Raw genomic sequence first — 26,312 nt, forward strand, 5'->3', positions numbered from 1 at the left:
GAAAATGTCCTTGATTTTTCTTTTGTTCTAGAGACACTAACTAGGGTCTTCAACAACCATGAGCAACCCTTTTGTACAGATTGTGGAGCCACTGGATGCGAAACAGCCTCTGAAGAAATTCTTTAATCTGAGCAAATTGGAAGATGTGAGATATGGTATGTTGACAACATAGAAGAAGCATGTTGTTAATATTGATGAACAGAACCTGAACAGACTTGGCCACATTGAATGATACGTGGTCTCTGGTGAGAGCTATGAATTCAAAAGGCAGATCTTGAAAACAAAATTTTAGCAAAATTTCATTCTTGAAATTTGAATGACAGAAATATTGACAAGATCACAGTAATATTTTCTCAGCATACTGTGCACACAGCAGTCTTGTTTTTGCTGAGTGGGTGAGGAGAGCTAGGCAAAACTAAGAGCACAAATCTTCTTATACTGCTAAAGGCTGGAAAGGATTGAACACTGATATGTATGACTGAACCAATCAGAAAGATTTTTCAGCTTTGAAAACAGTAGTGGGTAGAGAATCCTTTCTGAGGAGGCTTTTCCTAAGTTCTCTGACATTTCCCCAGTCTTTCAGTGGTACTGGTAAAAATCTTAGTGTCTGTGTCATTGACTTAGAAACTTGAGTATCTTAGAGTTATCTATGGTGGGTGTTAGGTGTTTCAAAAGGAAACAGGTGATTAAGGAGAATTCAGGGAACAAGAGGAGGAACATTTTTTCTGAATGTCAGCAACACATATCTATTACAGGCTCCAATATGCGAGCAGGCAATTAATGTCAGTCTTGGTCAGTGAAAAGCAGAGAAGAGTGTTAAAGAATAGACAAATATATATACAGTGTTACCAATTGATCCATTCCAGGATTCCAAGAGTGATAACCTCCAGATCCTTTAAAGGAAAAAAGATGCAGTTCTCACTGTCCAGCATAAAAGGGGAATAGTTTAGCAGGGAAGGGCAGGAGAAGATTCTAAAAAAACCCCAAACAACAACAGTAACAATAATCCCCAAAATTCCCAAATAAACATAATCCCCCAAAACAAAACCCGCAACAACAACCAACCCAAATTGTTCTGAATTACTGTGTCCTGAATAATAGATGGAGGTTTTTTTTTTTTTTTTTACAATAGCACTAATGAAGTCTCACTGAGATTAAGTGACTGTTATATCTTGAGGCCAGCCCTTTGTAGAAAGTTGGAACAAACTTCTCAAAAGACTTTAAAATGTGAATATTCTGAGAGGCAATCAAATGACTGAAGCATGTTTGGGTTTTTCTTCACAACCATTCCTTGTAGTAGAGCAACTGTTGGAGTTGTCAGGACAACTCCAGTAGTATTTTGTGTCATCTTCTTTAAATATTTCTGATTTAAAGTAAAAGAAGGTTGATAGATGCACAGTCTGACTTTCGTTCAGTTTCATCTTCCATCTCTTGAGACAAAGAGACTGCATAAACCACTAAAGTTGTACTTTCCAACATGGCAGGTAGAAAACTATGCTTTTCCTGGTACATTTATATGTCTGTATTCAGTGACAAAAGTGAGAGCAAACTGCTGAAAAAAAAGGAGAGCACAGCATGTTTTCAGGATTGCTGTGCTATGGAGGATGGAAAAGTCCTTCAGAGAAAATGTCTGCTGTGTCACAGGAACTGAGATAATAAACCTGCTGAAAGAATCGAGTGGAACGGGTCAGTTAGTACTGACCTCCTGGCAAAGCTGGAGGTGGGAAAAGGGGTTTGGATAATCAGAATAAGGTCTTGTGAGAATATGGGGATCTGTCTGCCCCAGGCATGGAACTTTGCACTTGCTGACCTATGCCCTAAGGTAAAAACTGAGTTTTTTTCTTGCCTCTTACCCACGCAGCTCGCCTGCCATTTTCTATTCGAATCCTCCTGGAAGCAGCGATCCGTAACTGTGATGAATTCCTAGTGAAGAAAGGAGATGTTGAGAATATTCTTAACTGGAAAGTGATGCAACACAAGAATGTTGAAGTGCCATTTAAGCCTGCAAGAGTTATTCTGCAAGACTTCACGTGAGTCTGATGGTTTCCAAAGCAAAGAAGAGGGTCTTTTTAGAGTGCAACAATGTTCAGCTGGGGTGGAGGGGTGAGCTGAGGGGAAGAATAGCAGTGAGATATTTGGAAAACCCTTTTTCTGTTTTCCTGGATGTCATGCTACAGACAACTCTTGGAGAGGCAAACACTCAGAGTAGGAGCATTGAAAAAATTTTCTGAGACGGAGAAGTAAATATCTTCAGAAAACTTCAAAACAGGGGAAGAAAATGGGATTGATAAATTGCATCCAGTTGAGGAAGTTTGGTGCTTAGAAGTTATTCTTCGAAGGGGTGGTATTGTCTGTTCTCTCTCTCTCTCTCTTTTTCGCTTTTTTTTGGTTGTTTTATTTGGTTTGTTTGTTTTTGTTCTCCAGGGGCTCTTGCTTTCAATATTCTAGCTATTTCAGTTCTCATTTATAACCCACGTAATTTCTTCCTCTTCTAAATCAGTGTTATTATAAATATATTTTTAAAGACTTCTCTGCTGTTGAAAAAATGAGCACATTATTTTTCCCAGAAACACAAACTGAGATTCCTACCTAATGGACGCTAAAAACTGGGCCTTGTTATTGCAGTGAGTCCTCAGGTGTGTCAGTAATAATCATATAATAGTCCCTGTTCAATGTGGAAAGTCAATTTTCCGGTGGAACAATAGCATCCAATTGTTCTAATACAGTATTTGACTTGCAAATCTCCTCACTGTTCTTTGTATCTTTTTCCTCTGTCTATAAAATATTTTAGTACATCCACAGTAAGCCCAGTGCAACTATGCTGCTAGCTGATATTCTTCCTCAACAGTAGAGTGTCTTAGCTGTCATAACCTCTGTTTTGCATTTTCACAGAGGTTTTTGAAGTGCTAGAGACCTAGTACAGCTCAGCTTGAAGACATTAGAAAAAATTGGCAAAACTTCAAATGAAAGAAGTGCTGATTTCCTAGCTATTTTCACCCATTAGCTGTTGTTAATGTTTTGAAAAACTGGAGCAGAGAGGAAGCTGAACTTTAAAGCAAACATTGTTCCTTCTCTTACTGCTCTTCTTTCTTGCCCCCTAGTCCTGCTGAGTTTTAAAAATGTGCCTATAAGTCTGCAGAGCAACTGCATTCCTGGAAAATGAACTCTTGGACAGGCCTCTGAGGACCTATTTGAAAAAGGCAGCTTTGGCAACTTTCCAAAAGCTGTGCAACAATTACATTCAGGTTGTCCTGGTTTAGAATTATCTAACTTCCTAGTTAGGATTATTCTGTATTTATCTTGAGTTGTTCTAAGATGGTAGAAGGTTATTGTGTCTGTTCCATATTAATTGTATAACATTCATAAATTGGCAAAATACTTCTTCTGCTGTTTTCCTCCTACCCCCCTCCCTCAAAATCCCCCAGGCAGCATAACACAGAATTTCCTATTTTTCTTATAAAAAGCTTATCCTGGGATGTCAAACTGCTGAACAGTATCAATTAATTGTGTCTAGGTTAGATAATGTGGATCCTTTTTCCTGTTAATTTTTTGGTAATCATTCAGGATTTTCAAGGTACAATTCAATAGGAACTAAAATTCAATAGGAAGTTTACTGCTGTTGTTGCATGGTTTTTGATATTTTAAAAAAATGTAATAGTGTCCTTATGGTCAGAGTTAAAAACATAAATCCTTACTGCTTTGGGATGCTCTTACAGAAATGTAGTTTTTTCAATGGGTTGTTCATTGATGCCAGATCCACATCAGAGAACTCCTTTTGTTTTAGCAGCCAGCAAAATTAGATAAGTAAGGATGTAAGAGGGTTTTCCAAGCTGCTTGAAGACATTATGGTAGAACATATGTCAGTAGAAAACTGAGAATATGTGTGCAGAGAAGCATCAGAAGCTGTGTTAAAAGAAATACTGAAAAGTGTATGATCTCTTAGAGAAGTCAAGTGTTGAAATGCCAGAAGTTCTGGTTGCTACTCATTATTTGGTTGCATTGAAAATGGAGGAGTGCAGTTTGCTTTGTATGTAGCAGTAGCTGTCTGTTCTGTATCTCAGGATTGGTTTTGTTTTTGTTTTTGTTTTTTTTTTTTTTTTTTTTTTTTGGTTTTTTTTTTTGGTTTTTTCTCTTTTCCAAATTGTTTCACCATGCCCATTTTGTTTCTGTTGTAGTGGGGTGCCCGCTGTGGTTGACTTTGCTGCAATGCGTGATGCTGTGAAGAAACTTGGTGGGGACCCTGAAAAAATAAATCCTATCTGTCCTGCTGATCTCGTGATAGATCACTCCATCCAGGTTGATTTTAACAGGCAGTAAGAATAAAAAAAAAAATCTCTCTTTACTTCTTAATGGTAGTAAGTAAACTGAATCCAGTTACTGGTCATCAAGGTAATTCTACTGGTGATCCTTTTAGCATTTGTACTACAACATTCTAGACATTAAGAAATTTTAAAAATAGACTGTTGTATCAGCTGTGGTGAGTTGGGGAGAGAATTTTCTCTATCTGTGGCGCATCTCTCAGCAGCAAAAGCCTGTACTAAATTGTTAGTAGAAAAAGACTCATTCCAGGCCTGTGTTTATTGTACTTCTATTTAATAATGCTGCATTATTATTAATTGCTCAGAAATGGCATTTTTTCCCACGTGCACTTTTTTGACCCTATAAGGGTTTTTAGAAAGAATGAATGAGAATATTTCCTTTATTCCTCACTTCTCTAAGAATAGAGGTGATCTACTCTAGGCTCAGTTCTGAGGAACTTTTTCTGCTTCAGTGCCTCCAAGCAGAAGAGCATGAGACACTGCTTACTATGGCCCCTGTGAGTTCTGGAAAGAAAAATATAAGGCTGTTCAGTCCTCAGCACGCTGAGGACAAAGATACAAAGACTCGCTAGGATTCACTAGACCTACAGTGAAATAAATGACCTCTGTGTACAGGTCCTTCTGACCTGCAAGGTACTTAAATATGGGCCTACTGAACTAATCTTCTAAACAGATCCTGGAATCATATGTTTTATGGTGGTTTCCTTCCATCTTCCTGAAGTTTTTTGGTATGCAGTTACTAATCATCATTTTTTTGTCACAGCCTTATTTTATTTCTATTAGGCTCGTTAACATATGCAAGAAAATAGAGATTTTTCTCTCATATAGAGAACATTGGCCAGATTTATGCTTCAGTTCTTTCAAACTCTGCATACGTAAGCTAGGGAGCTGATTGAGAAATTTAACACTGCTTTGAAACACAGAGGCTTCAGACAGCACTCTGTCGTAGTGACAGCCATTTTAAATGAAGTTGCAGGACAGTTGTGTTCCAGTTTCCTTTACTGCCTTACTGATTCCTTTTGATTTAGGTGTTGGAAAAGTCACATTTGAAGCAGAGTTCAGGTATTATCTCTTAAGTTTTCTTAAATCGTTTCCATTGGTTGCCTGTAGGGATATTAAAATGGTGTAATGGATCAGCATGCACATTAGCTAATAAATATTTTTTTCTTTAAACCTTTGACAAGATATAAAATTCATGCGATAATTTTGGTTCTGACAGCTGATTATTTTCACTTGCAGGTCAGACAGCTTGCAAAAAAATCAGGACCTGGAATTTGAAAGGAACAAAGAAAGATTTGAATTCTTAAAGGTACTGACAAAAATAATCTTATTTGCATGTAGAAAAGTGCAGTAAATGAAAGTTCTTCCAGTGCTCATGTTGAAAATTTTTTACTCTAATTCCTTTTGTTTCAGTGGGGCTCTCAAGCTTTTAAAAACTTGAGAATTATTCCTCCGGGCTCTGGGATCATTCACCAAGTGAACCTGGAGTACTTGGCAAGAGTGGTGATGGATCAGAATGGCTACTACTATCCAGACAGCGTGGTTGGCACTGACTCACACACCACTATGATAGATGGCTTGGGAGTGCTTGGCTGGGGTATGTACAGCAGTGTATTGTGAACAGTCTTTTGTCTCAGGGAGCTAGCTGTGTTTTGGGCTCTGGTGAGTTGATTCTGGTTGGCAGATCACCCCCATCCAAACACTTCCTCTCTCCTCCTGCTGGCACAATGCAGGAAGAGAACTGTTAGTCCAAATGCAAGATTAAACTGATGGGTAGAGACAAAGTTTAAGTGAAGAGGGGTGAGTGTCAGGAAAGGAAGTTTAAGAAGTGATGCAAGGACAGTCAGTCACCAGCTCCAATCAGCACACCAACTACTTTTGAAAGCCCACCTCCCCAATTGGTGACGAGCCTGATGTTTTATGGCATGGAATATCTCATTGTTCAGCTGTCGTCAGCTGTCCTGGCTGTGCCTCTCATGGTGTTTTTCCCACCCCAGCTTACTTGCCGAGGGGCAGGGTGAGAAACAAAAAGCATTGATGCTGTGTAATGACTGCTTAGCAATGGCTTAAACTCTGATGTGGTTTGGTCACAAATCTAAAACATGGCTTTGTATGCGCTGCTGTGAAGAAAAGTGATCTCTGTGCCAGCTAGACACAGTTACACAGCCTAATCCCAAGTGCAAATAACCTGATAAGGTCTCTTACAGTTGTATAAGACTTTGTAACTAAGCTCCCCTTTGTGATAACTGCCTCAGATAATTTCTGTTACATGTGTTGTTGGCTTTGTTTGGGTTTTTTTAATATATTCTTTTATATTTTTTATATATTCTTTTTTATCCTGCATTTAAAAGGAAGTAGATAAGGAAAACATTAAATTAAAAAAGGGAATTGAAGTATCACTGACCATCCAATTTTTCTTGTGTCACTTGTCTACTTTAAAAGTGTTGGATTATCTAAAAAGTACTGCAAAAACAAATCTATTAGATGGAAGATGCTGAAAATTAAATCTGAGTGACTTAAATACGGTTGGAAAGGACATTATGCAAAACAGAGCTGTGATGTTCTAATACCAGTACTCTGCACAATATTTGTTATCGGAATAGATATAAATAGTTTATTTTTCCTTCTAGTGGTGAACTGAAGTACTTGAATTATTGAATAAATAAGTAACTATGGAGTGGACGTATTTGTAGTCATCCCATAATATAACAAATACTTCAGCTGAGCCTTTATTTTCCTGTGATATGGTGATAGGACCCCTATTGAAACAGCTGTTGTACAAATATGGAACACACTGTGTTTTTAAAGAGTATTTGTTAGTTGTTCATGAATGTGCTTGTGAAGTTCTGAACACCACATATGGTAGGACTTTCTGATTTTAATAACCCACCTATTGTACTGTAGCAGTATTGATTGAGTGAGACTTTCTGAATCAAGGGTGAAAGAGTTTCTGTCTTAGAATACAAAGGTAAACAAGTTCAATGTATCTAAAGCATGACATCTTTGGGATTAGACACATCTGTTATTCTATATTTAGTTGCTTTATATGCATGGAGCCATCATTTAAATGAAGTTGTAGCACTAAAAGCTGCTTGGAAAAGTGTGACTAATAGCCTTAGTTTTTCTCCAGAATATGAAAAGTATGGCTGGACACAGTCTCTAGCATACGTACTCAAAATGTACACTCTTGGATCCAAGAGGTTTATTTTCTAGGGGCTGGTGAAGTTGAATTTGGTTTGTGACTGTCAGTGGTAGTCAGTCAGTTATTTTGACTTACTTGAATGTTTAAAAATGATTCAACACCCAGTGAAAGGAGCCACATGATTTGATCTGTCACAGCATTATCTTTTAAATTAACAGAGGTATATCACTTTGAATAAAAGAAATTAAAAATTATTTTTCAGAACCATTCTTAGATTAGGTGGGAAAAAGAATTGGAATAGTGATTTGACATTCATAAGCAGCTATTTCAGGCATTTTTTTCTAGCTTAGTATTCATTAAGCTAAACAAAAGGTAGGAGATTTCAGAGAAAATATAAATATACGAAGGACTTCCTACAGCAGAAAGTTATAAAACTGCTTAATGGTTTGGCTGCTTAATGCTAAGTTGCGAGATAATAAACGTCATGGCTTTGTTAGATTGCATATGACTATGACATCTTGATACGTTACCTTAATAAATTGGCAGTATTAAATTCTAGCTGGAATTCTGATAGTGAAGGTATGCTTATGCAACGGTTCCCACCTACACATTCCCAAACCCTGTTGGAACATAGTGGTCATAAGGGAAGATATTTGTGTCTTAACAAGTACCTTTTATGTTAGCATTCTTTAGCAACATTTTTTCTTTCAAAATAATTTCTGATTTTTTGTTTGGTGATCAACAGTCATGGTCTGCATATGTTTCACTTACAGCACATGTTCAGTGCCATGTCAGTGGTTCTTGGTTTGTTGCGTTACATGTTTAAGATATTAAATAAAACTTTTACATCTGTTATTGTAAAAGCCAAGCATCCTTAGAGTAAGTTGCTTAGATTCACCTAATATCCCATCTAGTGGCTTAGGAACAAGGATGAAAATATAAAACAAAATTAAATTAAAAAGCCCAACCTTGCAGGAACAGCAGCAAGATGAGGAATGCCTCTTAACAGAAGACTCAGACTGTCTGCTTTCTCTACCGTTTCACACATTAAATAGAGTACTCATCAGGCAATTGACTTCACAAGTTTGTGTCTAACATGTTAGTATCTTTCTCAATAGTCACATTGTGTCCTCCTGTTGTGTGCAGGTGTGGGTGGCATTGAAGCAGAAGCAGTGATGTTGGGACAGCCGATCAGCATGGTGCTTCCTGAGGTGGTTGGCTATAAGCTGGTAGGAAACCCTCAGCCACTGGTAACATCCACTGACATTGTGCTCACCATTACCAAGGTAAATTACCAAGATTTTGTATTTTTCCATTACTGCTGAGAGATAAACACATTCTGTAGGACAGAGCCACTGTACAGAATGTTTAGGAACCCTATGTATGCTTCCAGATAGTAATTTTTAATTTTTAAAAAGCTTTATCACTGTCTGTGAGTTGGATTCAGCTCATTAAGGAAAATTTTCTAGGCAAATCTTTCCCAGAAGCCACACAAAATATATGTTGGGATATTTTGGAATTCAGTAATGTTTTGGAGCAGCAGTGCTTTTTTTCCTCTGCCTGAAAAAAAACATGATGACTTGTTTTTTGAGGTCACTACTTAAAATAAGGCAATATAAAATCTGGAAACCAGACAGTAAGCATTGCAGTCTTTTTTCTTCCATGTGCAGGTGTTTGACTCCTGTAATATATTTATAATATGTTTACTGACTCTGTCCACTGTCACTGAATTAAGAGTATTACTGGGTCAGCATCAGTGTTGTTGGAAGTCAGAAATCTGGTAGGGAAGTTCATCATGGAATGCTGTCTACAGAGAGACCTTCAAATGGGGAAAGCCAACATTTTTCCATCATTTTATTCAAATGTTATGTGTGTTCAATTTGATTCATGTACTTGTGCAGCTGGTTCTCCCTATTTTTCCATCTTCTGGGTTTACTGTGTGAAGGCTCCCCACACAGTTCTCTTCCTCTTATAATATCACGTTGAGAAAAATGCAATTGTAAGACAATTGTAAGTCTAGTTTAAATGAAAGGAAGAGCAATTTTTAGAATAAATATTGTCCTATGTCGTACCTTATTTTTGAAACTTTACATCTCTCTGTCCTCACCTTCATGATTTAGTTTAGCACAAGCTTCCTGGTTTCAAATGGCTGTAGAAAACTTCACAAGACATTTCTTTGAGTCAAAGGCTGGACTTCATAACAGACATGCTCATGTCATTTGACACATAACAATGACACAGGCACTGTATTTTTATAACAGCATCTTCGCCAAGTTGGAGTTGTGGGTAAATTTGTGGAGTTTTTTGGTCCTGGTGTTGCCCAGTTGTCAATTGCTGACCGAGCCACCATTGCCAATATGTGTCCAGAGTATGGAGCAACAGCTGCCTATTTTCCAGTGGATGATATTAGCATTGGGTACCTGATACAAACTGGTAAGTATAAGAAGAGACCACAAGTTAAGGGGTAATTGAAAGAATGCCAGGTCTATATGACATTAGTAGTGGGATTGAATCAAGTGAAGCCTTCTGAGCTTCAGTTAATTTTTTTACTGGTATTTACTTATTAAGACTAGTTTTTGCACTTAGGATGCATGTTTAGGAAGAGCTGAGTGTTGGACTTATGGCAGCCTGCCAAAAATCTGAACCTGGGTTGTCCAGGTGACAGAAATAGGAAGCTAAAATTTTGTTTTGCAAAAGCCACTAAGTCTGCTCAATTGGTTTGTTTTTAGTGGATCTCTAATATTAGTCTTGAAAGGGTCTTGCAGTGCTATTGACAGCATGTCTGTTATGCACTTTTTTTTTGTTCTGTCAGATGGTGGTTCCTCAGTTTCCCTTACATTTTGGTTTTGCTGTATCTGGCTTTCATTTTAGGCCGCGACAAAGAGAAGGTTATGTGCACAAAAAGGTATCTTGAGGCTGTGGGAATGCTAAGAGATTTCAAAAACTCTTCTCAGGATCCAGACTTCACACAGGTTAGAAACTACTCTGTTTTCTGGCTCCTCGCTTTGTGCCCTGTCCTGTTTTATTGTGACATTTGTCTGTTTTTCACAGAAACTATGAAATAGTCAAAGGATTCCTTGTCCTTTGCTTTGGTCTGCACAGCTGTCTTATTTTAAGGCTCAGTGGAATGAGTCAGCTGGCTCTTCAGGTGTGAAAACTTGGATGTAGGTATAGACTAGCTCTCAGCTGACTTCTAGTTGGTGCAGATTCTTTAGTTTGTTCAATGGAGCTTTGAGAAGTCCTTCCAGACTGAAGGATAATCTGAAGTGTAGCTATGGAGATAATGTGGATGTTGTGTGTGTAAGCCCTGTTTGCAGGTTTTTTTTCTGTTCAGCCATTTATTTTACTTTGTGAATCAGGACCCTTAGAAGCCCTGTGTGGGTAACCACAGAGCACACAAATAATTTTCTGTGCAAGAAAATTAAGAACTTACTGTGTGTCCAGGAAACTCAAGAATATTCCTGGTTTTCTCTACTGTAAAATTTTATCTTGTAACTTGTGTTTGAGTCTGCATGATTATTCAAAAATCTTTGTAGATTTGGAAGGATGTAGCACATTATGAAAACAAAGTTGGAAATGGGTGAGGAATAGATGAATAATAGCAGAACAATAGTCTGCTTTGTTTTATACCAGTACCAGTATTTCTTCACGTCATTTTTAACCTGCTTCTAGCATGTGAAAAGACAAAAAATAATCTATAATGCTTAGATGCTTTAGTTACATTGGGTTTTTCAGTAACTTTAGTACTTTTATAGTCATACCTGTGAGCTGGCAGCATCTAAAATTAGAAATGTTCCTTTTCTTCTGATTTTCCCATTCTCGTGTGTCTTCAATAATTTCTGCAAATAAAGATGTGCAGACATAGCATTGATTCAACAGCAGAGGTAAGCATACCTGTGGCTTACCTGGCTTCAACTTTTCAGGCAGTGCCCAACCACTCTCTGTTTATCTTACTTGAACAGGTTGTTGAGTTGGATCTCCATACTGTTGTGCCTTGCTGCAGTGGACCAAAGAGACCTCAGGACAAAGTTGCTGTGTCAGATATGAAGAAGGACTTTGAGACTTGTCTGGGAGCTAAGGTAGGGACTAGGAACATTTGAGCAAACAAACTAATTCATACTTCTGAAAGCTGTCTGGTGTTCAGGAACTATGTTCTGGGGTTATGTGTTGTTTGTTTGCCTACTGAAAAATAAATAAGGATATTTGCAGTTTCAAAAGTGACAGAAGCAACAGGCAGTTTAAAATTGTGATGTTGCTTTTCTTGCATGAAAGTGTTCATGTCCTGTTGGAGTAGTTTTTCTTTCTGATCTTAGGTCTAACACGGTTTTTACATAGACTAGAGATTTCAGAACTCTGCCACGATGGGGGGTTTTAATAGAGGGGACAAAATACTTACTGCACTGAGTTCTGAGATAACTACCCACCTCTTCAGCTCTCCAAGCATTCCAAGTAGCTTATGCCCTGAATCCACAATGCAGTTTTGCACTAAGTATTGAATATGTTCAGCAGAGCAGAACTGTATGTGACTCTTTGATGCTGGTGGTAAAGACAGAAAACAATGACTACATTCTACATCATCCAGTCAAAAGTGGTCATTGAAAGAGGAGCTAGATTTATATTTGAATGAATATTCCTGGATACTTAAGTTTTCAAATCAGATTGAATACCTGATACAGTAACCATCCTTGTTAAAGGCATTACAGAACTCCAGTGATGTAAAAGAAACCTAAACTACAGCAGTTCCCAATAATACTTGGTTTGTTACATTTTCCAAACTCCATTAGGTGATTTTATGCTTTCAGATCTCTAAATGTAATTTTTCATGGCATGAACAGTGCCTACTTGCTCTTTTTTTTTTTCAAATATCAGACCTTTGCCTCTCAAATCAGCTCCTGGTATATATTCAAGCTGTTTGATAATCCTGACTTAAATCTTATGTGTTATGCTAAAATCTCAGGACTAGATTGTGTGCTAAGATTGTGTGTGATCAGGAATCTGTAACATCCAGGAGTAAGAAGCATCTTAGAAATCCAAAGAAGGATATATTCATGCAGGAAGACAATACAAATATGTTTTGCTGCAAAGACTGCCTGTTTTACCAGTAAACAGAGAAGAGGAGAAACTCCAGAAAAAAAAAAAAATTGGCCATCATTTTGGTTGACCAGAAATGCAAGCCTTCACCATCAGACCTAAAAGCACAAGAATGAATTTGATTAACAGATGCTTCTTATTGGTGAAAAAACAGCCCATACTAATGTTCAGTTAAAATACTTATGTTAACCACTCCTTTTGATTCTTACTTTCTCCTCCTACAGCAAGGATTCAAGGGATTCCAAATTGCACCAGACCAACACAACAACATAGTCAAATTTAATTTTGAGGGCCATGACTTCGAGCTTGCTCATGGCTCAGTAGTGATTGCTGCCATTACAAGCTGTACAAACACCAGTAATCCCTCAGTTATGTTGGGTGCAGGTAAGCTGATGTGCTTAATGTGCAGTAGTTTCTCTGTGGCTCTGAATGCGTGTCCTAAAGACGACAACAACAACAACAGTGATGTAATTCAAGGTCTACAGTGCTGGTTTTGTCATTAGGAGTGTTAAAACTGAGCTTAGTTTCTAAGACTAGCAAAGGACTTGTGGAAGTGGTAGCTAGAAATGTAGGTTGACAAAAATGTATTCTTCCCACACGGTCTTTTCTACAAGGCAAGCTAGATCTTAATTAAGCAACACTTTTGGCACTGCTCCAAATGCACAGAAGCTGATACATAGAGATAAGAAGAGGCTGTTGAAAGTCAGAACCAGAAGAGAGACAGTGAAGAATGGTCTTTTGGGACAAGTCTGAAGGTGCTCTGATCTATCAGGAGAGTGAAAAACACACATTTAGCTAGAGGTTGTCCTCTAACGTTGTTACAAGAGTCTGGAGGCATGGTAGGTGTGAGTAGAGGAAGCAAATTATATTCTCAGGGATTGCCAGCTTTCAGAGCCTTTTCATTTACATCTTAACTGCATCCAAAAGGAAGCCAGAGATGAGCTTGGTATGCACCACTGCAGAACAGTCTGACTTGGTTGTATAAAATTTCAGGTCAGGAGATTGTTCATTTTTAATATGACTAGTCCAGGCAGAAAATTTGTCATTACTAATGTGTGCTTCTGGCAACAAAGTAGGAATGAAGAATGTCAGCTCAAAGGATTCAGTCTGTACTGGACAAGTTTGGCTCAGTTTCCCAAGTGCTTGGCTACCTGTTTACATATTTCTTTTTCTCCTCTGCAAACATATACATAGATGGTATCTATCCCTGTATGATAATTGCTCTGTAGAGGCTTACTAGTCTGCCAGACTGTTAATGTGATGCAGACTTTATTCCTACAGAGGTCAGAAGGGATGTGCACTGGGCAGTACAAAGGCCCTTCACCAGAGTAGATTACTTCCTGGTTAAAGTAATATAATTTCTATTTGTTCCTGTGTGGTGCTAAGAAGCTTTTGGGCTGTCAGCAGTCTCTGTCAACAATCACTTTGTGTTTAGCTTTTTGATGTGATATTTATCACTTGTTTTCAGACTAGCATCTATCTGTGCATACTTTACATATCAGCAGGTCACCACCTCCCAGGCCAAAGGTCTTTTAAACTCTAGCAACAGGTTCAAAGTCCATCATAAACTAAGACGTGGGACAAAGGAGAAGCAGAGGAGAGACCTGCTCGTTTTCTTACCACTTTGAGAGGAATTGAATTGAGTTCAAAATTGAACAAGGTGTCTCATTCCACTTGCCTTTAACAGCATACCTCTTTCCTCAGGCCCATTCTGCATTATCACAGAAATATATCTGTACTTCTTTCTTCCAAGGATCAAGAAGTAGGTTTTCTCCAGGCAGACTCTGTTTGCCTTATCTATTCCCTTATTTCTAGGTGGATGTATTCCTCAGCTGTGCCTGTTGAGGATAGTTTTCTCTAGTTTTGGCTCCCAGACTAATGACATGCATTTTTAACCTTCTCTGAAGCAGTAGGGCTACTGAATGCACTTTGAGTGCATTCACTACTATGTAATGCACAGCACCCTCAAGAAAGTAGTCCTAAGCATTTTGGTGTATGTGCTCAGATTTAGTGGCTACTCTCACCTTTGCTGCCTTTCTGTACAGCAGCATTTATGTTTTGACCTTGACAAGGAAGGAAAAAGTAATTTTGTCAGTCTCTGATAACTGTTGGTTAACAGCAGTGTTGAGAACCTCTGAGATACCCACAAGAAACACAATAGTTTGGCTATCAAGATGAGGTTTCAAATGAAAGTAAATAAACATACAGTGTTCCCAACTAAGTAACCAAGCTAAAAAAATCCAGGATATGAGCAGTTGTTTCAAACTACTGCTATATATCCTGTGCACTATGCAGGGCTATGTGTCTGTGGGGATAGTGGGTATGTGCTGTAGGAACTTTGACAGCCTAATCTGACCTTAAAAAAGTGTTGGATTAAGGTGGTTTAGAGGAACAAGTTCTGGCATTTCCTTGCCAACTTTGAGAGTTTGACTCTGCTATCTTTTCAGAACTTGTGTAAGCCGCAAGACAGAGGCCAACACTTTCAAACATGTTGTCAAATTCTCAGTTCTTAGGATGACCGTTTGTTCATGGTCTCATTTACAGAAGTATCCAAGAGCTCCAGTTTCTGCAGATTCCTCTAGTAGCTAAGGAACCTTAGCAACTTCAGGAATAGAACTGCTTCTTTAAATTCATGTGTGTAAGCCATCTCACACAACACTTAAAAGTGTCATGGTCCAGGTCGTGTCTTAACAGAGGTGCCAGACAGCTGGCAAAGACAAAACAGTTTGATGACATCTTCCTGTTGGAGATCATGTTGGATCAAAGCACGGCTTATGTCTATTTTCTTAGCTAAATGAATGTCATGTGTGAGGGGGAAAATGCAACATGGGAATGGGAAGTTTTGCATAGTTTGCCTATCTGCTGGTTCTTTTATGTTCATCCTGGAAAAGAACTGGAGAGGACTTGTTCTCTGAACATGCATCTCGGTATGGACAATTAATTTCAAAGGATGGAATTCAGGATAATCATGTGTGTAGTAAGACATTCCACTGAAATATCTCTATGCATATCACAAATCCAGGAGTGGTAAAACAGCACTTTTGCAACAAGCTGTGGATTGTGAGACGGCTTGTTTGTGGCAAGGGCCAACATTGGTGTTCTCATAGCCTTCTGCTCTTGAGGGCAGCAAGTTCTCTGCTGGCAGTTGTTTCTTCTCTGGGTTATTACACCATGGTAAGTGGGAGCTTAACAGATCTTCATTGCATTTTTTGTGAGACATTTGTCTTACAAATAGTGCTCTGAATTTTGAATGTCTACTTGCTTGCCCCAGTGGGTGCATCTTATGGAATGCAATTTCTGTCATTTTTCTAGTGGAACAGAAATTGCAGGCTGGATGTACAGTTCAACAGAGCACTTGTCCTCTAGCTGTTTGTCACGGAATTAGTGCTGCTGGCTTGCTGTACCATTTCATTGTTAGTGCCTTTTCTGTTCCCAGTTATTTAATGGTATTTCTCTTAACATGCTTATCCACCAAACTGTCTCACTTCCAGGAAAATCTGCAACTACCCTCTGTATTTTTCAGGATTGCTTGCTAAGAAAGCTGTTGAAGCTGGTTTGACAGTGAAGCCGTACATTAAAACTAGCCTGTCCCCAGGAAGCGGGGTTGTCACTTACTATCTGAGGGAGAGTGGAGTTATGCGTTACCTTTCTCAGCTAGGGTAGGAGTGCTTTTGTTACTGTTGTCCTATGGCTGCTTAACTAAAAGCTTTGTCAACAAGTGATGCAATAGAATAACTATTTATCTGTACAGTTTAAAAGATATCGCAGATACCTTATGGTATGATCCTGCATGAGTGATCACATTGCTGTTGTGCTGGCTGGCTTTGTACCAATGATGAAGGCCTGCTGTAACTTCTTGAAGACTTATGTTCTTAAGCAGGAGAATGGGTTATTTTCAAGACTAATTGTTTTGAAACAGTATAAATGACACTGCATTGCTGTTCCTCTTGCTAGGTAACACTGTTCCCATTCTGCGTGCATGGACGGTCACTGCAGTGGTAAAAATAGAGCATTTAAAAAATGTTGTTCTCCGCAGCATTTCATTTTTTAAAATAGTATTTCTCCTGAAAGTAACAATTGCCATCTGCTGAGTGGTTAATTGTCTTGCTCCAAGGTAGCTTTTTGTTCACCATTATTTTTATACTTTGTATAGGTTTGATGTGGTGGGTTATGGCTGTATGACATGTATTGGCAATAGTGGACCCCTGCCAGAGTCTGTTGTTGAGGCCATTACACAGGTATGCAGTTTTTCCTGTGCGGCTCATTTATGTAAGCTGTTCTCTGCTGTGTACTGTTCTGAGCTGTATTATACTGTGTGTTGACTCTTCAGCTCTGTACAAAGTAAATTCAGTCTATCTTCTTTTCTGTGGGAAGTGTTTTGGGATTGTTCAAGAGACAGTTCTGTGACTGGTCATTGTTGCAGTGCAGTGAGACTGCAGACTTGCTGTGTGTGTGGATTCTGCAAGCATCTGACCTATCTTTTGTCTCAAACTCCATCTTACAGGGAGAACTTGTGGCAGTGGGTGTGTTGTCTGGCAATAGGAATTTTGAAGGGCGTGTCCATCCCAACACCCGTGCTAACTACCTGGCCTCCCCGCCACTGGTGATAGCCTATGCAATTGCAGGGACCATCCGGATCGACTTTGAGAAAGAGCCTTTAGGTAAGACAGTATTGGGATGCTTCTTTTCACAGCTTATGAACTAAACTGTTTGGAATAAAGCACTTCAGAAACATTTGTCCTAGAGAAGTGCTTTAAAGTACTAAGTACCTCTGGGAAACAAATTATGAAATTGTTAAGAGTCAGAGCAACAAGGAGTCAGAGAAGATGGAGGAAGAATAATGCTCACACTTGGCTTCCCCCTAATTCCACTGGGTCACATTTTTGGTTATATCTGGGTGATAGTCTTTGAAGAGCCAACCTGAGTTAGTAGATTTTCAAAGACCTTCAAGGACCTTCAAAGATCCATTCCAGCATAAATGGTTCTATAAATTATCCTGGAAGGCCATTGGAAGTCACAAAAGAAGGGTTGTGTACAGGTATTATCAAGTTTGTGACTCAGTTTTCTGTCAAGTGAAAATAAAGAGTGAAGTATTTCACTTGCAAGTGAAATAAAGTGTGTCTTGTGAGTGTTACAAGGAACATATAGCCAGACAACACAGTGGTAAACTTTTCTTTCTTCTTAATGAAAAAATTATGCAACAAAATTGACCATACCATTTTATGCAGGAATAAATGCTTCAGGGAAGAAGATTTTCCTGAAAGATATCTGGCCAACAAGAAATGAGATTCAGGCTGTTGAGCGTCAATTTGTTATTCCTGGGATGTTCAAGGAGGTCTACAAAAAAATAGAGGTGAATGAATCCTCTTGGCAGTAGTTTGATGTACTATGCTATTCTAATGAAATTAACCTTTTTTTCATCTCTAGGTTTTGCTCTTGTTCTGACAGATATTCAGATGAATTTTTTTTTTTTTTAAATACATCTTCTGGATAATTAATTCATTCTTTCAGACATGTTTTGAAAATTGCTCCTTACAATATTTATAATGTAACGTGTAGATAATGTGTTTTCAACAGCCATCCCAAGCTGATATTAGAAGGTGGAATATTCCAGCTTCACAGATGTTTGATTTTTTTCAGCTGACATAAAATTCATTTGCATTAACTAATAGGATTGTTATCAGAAGAAAGACTTGTATTTGGTAATGTCTTCCTGCAAATCCTTCTCAAGTTTTGAAACAAAATATTCTTATGGTTTTTATGGTAGGGAAGCTCTTAAGATTACTTAAAAATATAGTAGACAATTATAAAGTGTTACCTGTGTACATAATACAGGTTATTCTCAAAAAATAGGATGAATGTCTCTTCTTTTGCAATGAAATTAAGATTTTCCTGAATCCTTTAATAGATGGAATAATTTAAAAAACACCCCCAAAGTAATGTAGATAGTTATGTGCATTTTCCAAAGTGCTCTAAGAAATACATAAGGCTTTTGCTAAAGTCTAATTTGTAATTTTACCTGAATTCTGAAGTAATTATGTTCCTTCTGAAAACTTAGAAATCAATGAAAGGATTTTGTATGTTTTTCAGACAGTAAACAAAGCTTGGAATGCCTTAGATGCTCCTTCAGATAAGCTGTATACTTGGAATCCCAAGTCTACTTATATCAAGTCTCCTCCTTTCTTTGATGATCTGGTATGTACCTGCTTTCCCTTTGAATCAGGCCAAAGTGTACAGTGATCTTGACTCATATTGAAGGAGAAGGAAAGCCACTTCAAGACGCCTGAGAGGATTCGTAAAAGCCTATTGAGGCCTTGTTTCTTAAATGTTACACTTGGTTCTTAAGTGTTCTTAAATGAACACAATTAAATGTTAGAATTGTGCTATTGTGTTCATTTTAATACAAAGGTGTGAGTGAATCTCAGAATTGTAGGAATTTCCTTTCACTTCAGGGTTCTTGAAAAGTCTCCTTTTCCTTTTAAGTTGAAATCCTTCTAAATGGTCACAAAGCAAGTGAAGAAAAACAACAGGAAATTAAATGCACTGTTTTGCCTGCTTGCATGTTGCACCAAATAGTTCAGTATTTGAATGGCTAATTCAGTGCCATTTAAAAGTAAATGGAGACTTTAACGCATGCACATGTCTAGGAATTCTCAATTTTCATTCATGTATCACAGGAAGCCTTGGCTGGTTTTTATTGTCTGTTCTATTTTCTTCAGGATGAGCTGCTGGCAGACAGCCAGGTCATCATATTTGTTCAAGAACATGAAGATTTTTAATAGTGTTGGATTTTTTCTTTCTCCTAACCTGTATAAAAAGGGAGACTTTATTTTGCAATTTGCACTTTTTTGAGAAAGATAAAGGAATTATTTTTTCATACATTAATTGTTTTGTTTGTATTTATGATGGCTTAGACTTTGGCTCTTCAGACCCCGAAAACAATAGAAGACGCTTATGTCCTGTTGAGTTTTGGGGATTCTGTGACAACTGACCACATATCTCCAGCTGGTAACATAGCAAGAAATAGTCCTGCAGCCCGTTATTTGACCAGCAGAGGGTAAGCACTGCTTATTTTTCTTGTCATACATTGGGAAGAGAAAATAAATCATAATTGTTATGCCATGTTATAGGCACACATACCTTCTATCTGTTCACATACACTTGTATACCTTGACAGCTGCCTGGACAACATATAAAATAAGAAAGAAATGCATTTCTCTTTCTGCTACTTCAGCAGCTCTCACTAAGTGTAAGAAGTAGACTAGAGTGTGTACATCTGTTATCCCTGTAGAGTTAAAGACCTTTTTATGGAAGTAGGGGAAGAAGATGACTTACTGCAAAAACTAGCCTGTATATTTATTCATAAATAAGGGAATCAAGATCTGTCTCCCTATCAAAGCAAAATTACCATTTTCATTAGCGCCAAAAATGGGTTTTATATTAATTTCTTCTAGCACATGCAACTATTTCACATATCTAGGCTCTTAGGCACTACAGAACATCCAGAAGTTTAGGTTTCAGTGCAGCAGCAATAACTGGCAAACCTATTGTGATTGGAGTCTTGTAAAGTGTTCATCTTTTTCCATGGCCAGTCTGTCAGTTTAGTACTTGGGGTTCAACTGAACTAAGGCAAGACTAGGACTTACCAAGTTGACCTATTCAGACTTCACAGGTAATATAATGCTTTTATTCTCTGATTTTAGCACTTCTTACAACTTCAGTGGTGTTTTGAGCAACAGCACTGACATAAAAAGTCCTAACTCACTAGACCTAATAATTTTGGAAAGAGAATGGATTAAAACAATGTGATATACTGAAAACCAACTGCTCTGGACTCTCTGACCCCCTGCTGTCAGTTACTTGGAAATCTGAATAGTCCTACGTGCATTGCAAAACAGATGCTGTACGTCATGGTTGCGGTTTGGATGTAGCCCAGTGCGAACAGTCTAATTTTCTGTAACATTCTAGTGCAATTTTTGTTTGCTGGTTAGACTGGAGTGTCCCCTTGTTCTTATATTTCTGTTTGCAAGTGAAATTTTTCTTCTGTAGTTCTAACTTGCAGCAGAGAGTCTTGCTGCCTTTTATATATTTAGCACAGTGCTTTGGTGTTGTTCTAGATGCTATAGTAGTATAGACAATGGGGATCTTCAGGCATCAGCTATTGAGAAAAAAAATTGTGTTGCATCTACTGACTTAATGTGAGTTATATCCTTGCATCACTGTTGGATACTATTTCTAGGGCAAGAGTTGAGAATATTATGGAAGCTGCTTTTTCTGGCCAAACTGTAGCTATTTGTAAATCACTTTCCCTTCAAAACGTCTCAAAGGAGAAGTATTGGCTAATTGGATGCTACTGCCAGGGTGGGAGCTACCTACATACCTACCTCAGAAACACCAGTTTATTACTTTTTTTTTAGAGCAGAGTGCTTTTAGTCTAAAAACAACACAGTTTCCTTTCTTCTTTTCCCTTAATAGCTTGACTCCTCGAGAGTTCAATTCCTATGGCTCCCGCAGAGGGAATGATGCTGTCATGGCCAGAGGGACATTTGCAAACATTCGCTTGGTCAACAAGTTTATTGATAAACAAGGACCTCAGACAATCCATTTCCCTTCTGGGGAAATTGTAAGTACACAAGCTGCTCTAAACTGTGGCTCACTGCCAACAGAATGGATTAGTGCTGGCTTTCCTTCTTACCAGTTTAGGTAATTTACTTCAGTACTTTTTAAGTAAAGCTAATTGAGGGGGCAGGAGCTGACTCAGGGAAGCAGTCACAAGTACCTATGCAATGTGGTGCTTTCAGGTATATCAGTGGAGAGTGAAACTACTGTAAAAGCACCAGTGGAAGGTGCAGATATGCGTTAGGAGTGAGATCAGACTAGAAGCCACAAAGTGCTGTATGGTCAATATCCTTGAAGTGCTACTTGGTGGATGTTGTGGGCTTCAGTTGTTTATGTGGGAACACTTTTTTTTCCTCCTTTCCCTGGAACTGTGATTCCACTCGCAAAAAGTTTACAAAGCATTTGGTATTTTTATTCCAGATGGATGTGTTTGATGCTGCAGAAAGATACAAGCAGGCTGGTCATCCTCTGATTGTGCTGGCTGGGAAGGAATATGGTGCAGGAAGTTCCAGAGACTGGGCTGCTAAAGGACCATTCCTCTTGGTGAGTGGCTACAGTAAACTAGGAGGACAGTATTAACAGTGCATTTATTTGTCAGTAAGACTAGCTTATGACCAAATCTTGGGTAGCTCATTCTCACTTTTGGTAGCAAGAGATATTTTGAAATCTCAGCTGTTTCCAAGAGACACAGTAGAGTTGCAAAACCTATTTAATATTAATAGATCTTGTTCCAACTGGTAGGCTTGACTGATCTTCATCTAGAAGTCCACAAGGCCACACTAGAAAGGCCAATTCTTCCACTTTTAGTAACCCCATAAACCATAGGTCTGCTTTCAGCAGCATCCTTAAGCTCACTGAGCAAGGAAACTAGAAAGTGTACACTAGAAAGTGTGAGAGTATCAGTGAAAATAGTGTAAGTGTATCAGTGAAAATTAAATTTAGCATGACTTCACCATGGGAGCCAAATACAGATCCACATACAGTGAAATAACTGTTTCTTTCTTTGTCTGTCCAGTCTTACTCTGTTTACAGCAAGAACTCTGATTGAAACTTTCTTGCATTACTAGAAAAATGTGCAAGAGTTGGTGTTTAAGTTCATCTAGGTTTTTGCAGTTTTTTTCTGTCAATGAGTTTTTGTGTTAAATGTATTAACATGTAAAATTTTCAAAATTAATTAAACTGCACGCTGGTGCTTATAGGAGGGCAACACTGAATTAGGAAGAGTAATGGAAATTACTAGTGGTGTTCTGCATAAGACATGTTAAAGTAGATGCAGGATTCCTGAGAAAATGTGTCACTTTTTTGAGTCAGGCTTCTTTTAAAGAGGTGTGAAAGTTAATGTACAGTCAAGTCATCCTGGACAGTTTGCTGTCAGACAGACCTGCTGACTCTACCAGAAGCTGGTAAATTAAATGGAGGGGACCACAAACAAACAAATTTTCTTCTTGTGAGTACAGAAAGACTGTTTGAACTATGAAATAACTCAACCTGTTGTGCATTTCTTAGGGTGTTAAGGCTGTGCTTGCTGAAAGCTATGAGAGAATTCATCGAAGCAACCTAGTAGGTATGGGAGTGATTCCTCTGCAGTATTTACCTGGAGAGGATGCAGGAACTTTAGGACTCACTGGACGGGAACGTTACACGATTATCATTCCTGAAAAACTTAAACCACAGATGAATGTCCAGATTAAGGTATGAGACACCTAAGAGCTGAATTTTCTGAATCACTATAATTTTACTCAAAATTAATTGTCTCTTCAGAACTTCAAATATGCTGTGTCATATGGCAGTAAGATTTGCTTAAAACAGGGAGAAGAATTGAGATGGTGAAGGAGATTAAAACAGTTATTCTAATAGAGGTTAAACTGAAGGAGGGTAGAATTAGGTTAGATACAAGGAATAATTTGAGATGAGGCACTGGAACTACTGCCCAGAGAAACTATGGATTCCTTCTCCCTGGAAGGGTTCAAGGTCAGGTTGGATAGGGCTTTGAGCAACCTTCTCTAGGGGAATGTTCCCTGCCCGTGGCAGTGGGGGTTTGAACTAGGTGATCCTTAATGTCCCTTCCAGCCCAAACCATTCTGTGATTTACTATGACAGGATATAAAAGCAGGATGCTCAAACTTTTAATTAACACAAAGCCATCCTGTATTTTGGACCGGTGACTCAAAAGTCCGCTATTTCTCAGTTATAAATGAAGCAGCAAATGCAAAGAGACTCCATACTGTGTTTGTTATGGTTTGTTTTACAGCACTTTCCTCTCAAGCAGCTTCTTGTAGTCTAGTTTGGATAGAAGTATTGATGCCTTTAGCTTTCTATCACAATTTTTTAAGATAGCAAAACTATCCTAGTAGTCTTTATTTTACTATGATGTCAAATAACATGTGCACGGTTCTGCTGCTTGAATGACTTTATTTGACCCTAACAGCTGGACACTGGGAAAACCTTTAATGTCATCATGAGATTTGACACTGATGTGGAGCTCACTTACTTCCACAACGGAGGCATTCTGAACTACATGATCCGGAAAATGGCATCCTAATTAAAAACAATTAAGCAAAAAGGTCCAGGTACAAACCTGCTTCTCCTGAGCACAATGAAACTATAGCAATCATGCATTTCAAAGTGTGAACCATAAAATGAACAATTTTTTTCTGTAGATTGTATTAGAAGGCTTGTTTACAGTGCTGAATTTTTCTGTGTATCAGGAAACTGGACACACCCATATAAAGTAAACAGCATTTATTAACTATTTTGTATGGCAATTGGCTTGACTTACCTTAGAATACATTGCAAAAGTCATTAAAATACTGCTGGCATCTGTAGAACCATTGAAGATCACGTGCTGATCACTTAGTTTGACTCGTAAGTTCTGTGCTCATATCAGTGATATAGAATTAACTGACAGTATAAAAACATTTTTATTCCTTCCTGATTACCTGACACTGACTTGCTTTCTTATTCAGTTAGACAGAATCCGAATCTAATATTGAAATTATTTAGCTGTTTATTAATTTTTAAAAATGTGAACTCTGTTTAAAATCTAAGCCTTTGTGGAAAGGTGGACTTATTGGGGATATTTCTAATAGATAAAATTAAATTTATTTTTAAAAAGTTTGGTGGTTCTGTCATTTTATCCTTAGTGTTGTGATGCAGAGCAAAACTTCGACTTACACTCTCCTCATTGTCCCTGTAGGAACAGAATCATATGAGTCTTAACTTTCCATGTTTTAATTCTAGTTTCTTTGACAAGTTTGCATGAGCTAGAATGAATACAAATACTGTCAGATACTGCCAGTCTTCTGTAACCTAGCAGAACACTGGCATAATACAATTCCCTCTGTTTTGTGCTCTCAAGAAGACAATCTCCACACTTTCAAAATCCTCATCAGCAATTTCTATGTCAGTTAGCAACCAGTAATTACATTAATGCACTCAATGCAGTCAGTGACTGCCCAATCAAAAAATGCAATGTTAATCTATTTACAAGGATAACAAACTACTCTTACTCAGAGATAAACAGTTCTGACTCTTAACTGTATGTGCAGCAACTGCCACAACAATTAACATAGTGGAGAAATTACTTCAAAGTAATTTCCTAATGTGTTTTTAGTGCAGTCAGGTCTGGCTGTTTCTGGATAAAAAACAAGTATTAAAATAGTTATGAAAGAAGAGACTTCAGAAGGGCACAAAGACTGCACTGTAACTGAAACAGGCTATTGCTTGATTGTGACAGAGCTCCTCTAGTAAATCCATCAGAGGCCCACCATGATGTTGCAGGGTCTGAAGTGTCTCTCATGAGAAGCTGAGAGCTAGGACTGTTTAGTCTGGTGATGGGAGTGCTCAGGGATATCTCTGCTGTTTGTGTACTAATATCTAAATGGAGGGCACAAAAGAATATGCAGCCAGGCTCTTTTCAGATGCAAGAAGCAGTGGGCACAAAGAGTGTGAAACACAGAATGTTCCCTGTGAACAACAGGAAACACTTCTTCACTCTGAGGGACCAAGCACCAGTGGGAGGAGATTATCAGGAGAGGTTGTGGTATCTACATCCTTGGAGATGTTCAGATGCTGTCTGGACATTTGGACATTGTCCTGGGCAATCCCTTGGGTCACAAGATTACCTTTAGCTGTTCTGTGATTCTATGAACAGAGTAGTTAATATGGTAGCAATCTTAGTAAGAAATATGCAATTTCAGCTTCAGTTTTTTTAAAAAAAAAAACTAGATACTCTCAAAGGCCAAATAGAGTGCTGGTGTTCTTCCCCACTCTTCCATCTTCACTGAACGAGTGTACTGAAAGAAAGGCTTCTTGTATCAAGCTGAATTCTTATTAATGTATTACCCCATCAACCTTCAGTATTTGTTTAGGCTGAATGGCAAAGTTGTTTTTGTCTGAAATCCTTGTGTTCAAAGAATAGGAAAATACCAAAACCTTTCAAATTCAACCAACCAGTAGTTATTACTATAAACTGGAATTTTGAACTGATTTTTTTTTTTATGCCAAGAGTCCCAAAGAAGATGGTCCTTTCACAGAGCAATTTGATACTTAAGAACTCTGATTTTTCCATGTACTTTTAATCTGACAATTCTAAATTAGCCTTTTTCAAAAGTATTTTGTTCCTAGTATTTTTGGAGGGGAGTGTCTTGTTTCAGGGCAAAATTGGGAGAGTACTCTTAAAGGGGTTCCTCTAGAAAGCAGATTCAATTGACCCCTCCCCCTCAACTGGTTCGGAAAAAAAAGTATTTCCTCGGAGAAAAGTGGAAAAAACTGTTTATTAAACAAGAAAACCTAAACAATATTAAACAATAAAAACTTCTTGCTAGTCTAAAAGAGGGACAAACTCGGAAAAAGTCCCCCCGCCCTGGGCTGCAGCTCGGCTCGCTCAGTCTCTTTCAGTCCCTCCGGCGCTGGAAATGCCGCGGCCCAGGCCCAGCCCGCTGGACCACAGGTGCGAGCTGACGGTGCTCTTCTTGGTGTTCAGTCCAGAGCAGGTTGAGCAGGTCCAAAGAAAAGGAAAAGCCACAGTCCAGGGAGCTTCTTTACCTCAGCTAGCTAAAACTAGCTAAAAAGCAAAGGAGAGCTCTGTCTCGCTGTCTGTCTGTCCACAGACAACACAGTCCAGGAGAGGGAATGCGGAG

The 26,312-nt window shown here is 38.4% G+C and overlaps 2 protein-coding genes and 1 long non-coding RNA gene across 3 annotated transcripts in view; 1 reads left to right on the forward strand and 2 right to left on the reverse strand.

Annotated features, from left to right (window-relative positions):
* Positions 1-23,737, forward strand: ACO1 (aconitase 1). Its single transcript, XM_068175980.1, has 20 exons — positions 1-155; positions 1,862-2,030; positions 4,176-4,313; positions 5,559-5,628; positions 5,733-5,916; positions 8,608-8,747; positions 9,723-9,894; positions 10,333-10,433; positions 11,424-11,540; positions 12,777-12,936; positions 16,076-16,211; positions 16,706-16,790; positions 17,057-17,213; positions 17,781-17,905; positions 18,643-18,747; positions 19,467-19,609; positions 21,028-21,175; positions 21,592-21,714; positions 22,678-22,863; positions 23,600-23,737. The coding sequence occupies exons 1-20, from the start codon at positions 59-61 to the stop codon at positions 23,711-23,713; spliced, it is 2,670 nt and encodes an 889-aa protein (XP_068032081.1). The 5' UTR covers positions 1-58; the 3' UTR covers positions 23,714-23,737.
* Positions 19,475-21,334, reverse strand: LOC137464576 (uncharacterized). Its single transcript, XR_010994286.1, has 2 exons — positions 21,273-21,334; positions 19,475-19,837 (listed from the first exon to the last, which is right to left on the reverse strand). It is a non-coding gene; the product is annotated as an uncharacterized lncRNA (long non-coding RNA).
* The window catches only part of RIGI (RNA sensor RIG-I), a 27,602-nt gene continuing 23,994 nt past the window's right edge, over positions 22,705-26,312 (reverse strand). Inside the window, exon 19 of the mRNA XM_068175979.1 lies at positions 22,705-23,749. The gene's annotated coding sequence lies outside the window, so the exon portion shown is untranslated. The remainder of the gene's footprint in view (positions 23,750-26,312) is intronic.

This window comes from Anomalospiza imberbis, chromosome Z, assembly GCF_031753505.1.
Source record: "Anomalospiza imberbis isolate Cuckoo-Finch-1a 21T00152 chromosome Z, ASM3175350v1, whole genome shotgun sequence".
NCBI classification, from domain to species: Eukaryota; Metazoa; Chordata; class Aves; order Passeriformes; family Viduidae; genus Anomalospiza; species Anomalospiza imberbis.

Bases quoted from the DNA above. Each gene is read 5' to 3' on its own strand.
- ACO1 (XM_068175980.1), top strand. From the start codon at position 59: ATGAGCAACCCTTTTGTACAGATTGTGGAGCCACTGGATGCGAAACAG. The intron at 4,314-5,558 runs GTAAGAATAAAA...TTTCACTTGCAG, and splicing joins CAGGTTGATTTTAACAGGCA to GTCAGACAGCTTGCAAAAAA. The intron at 21,715-22,677 runs GTGAGTGGCTAC...TGCATTTCTTAG, and splicing joins CTAAAGGACCATTCCTCTTG to GGTGTTAAGGCTGTGCTTGC.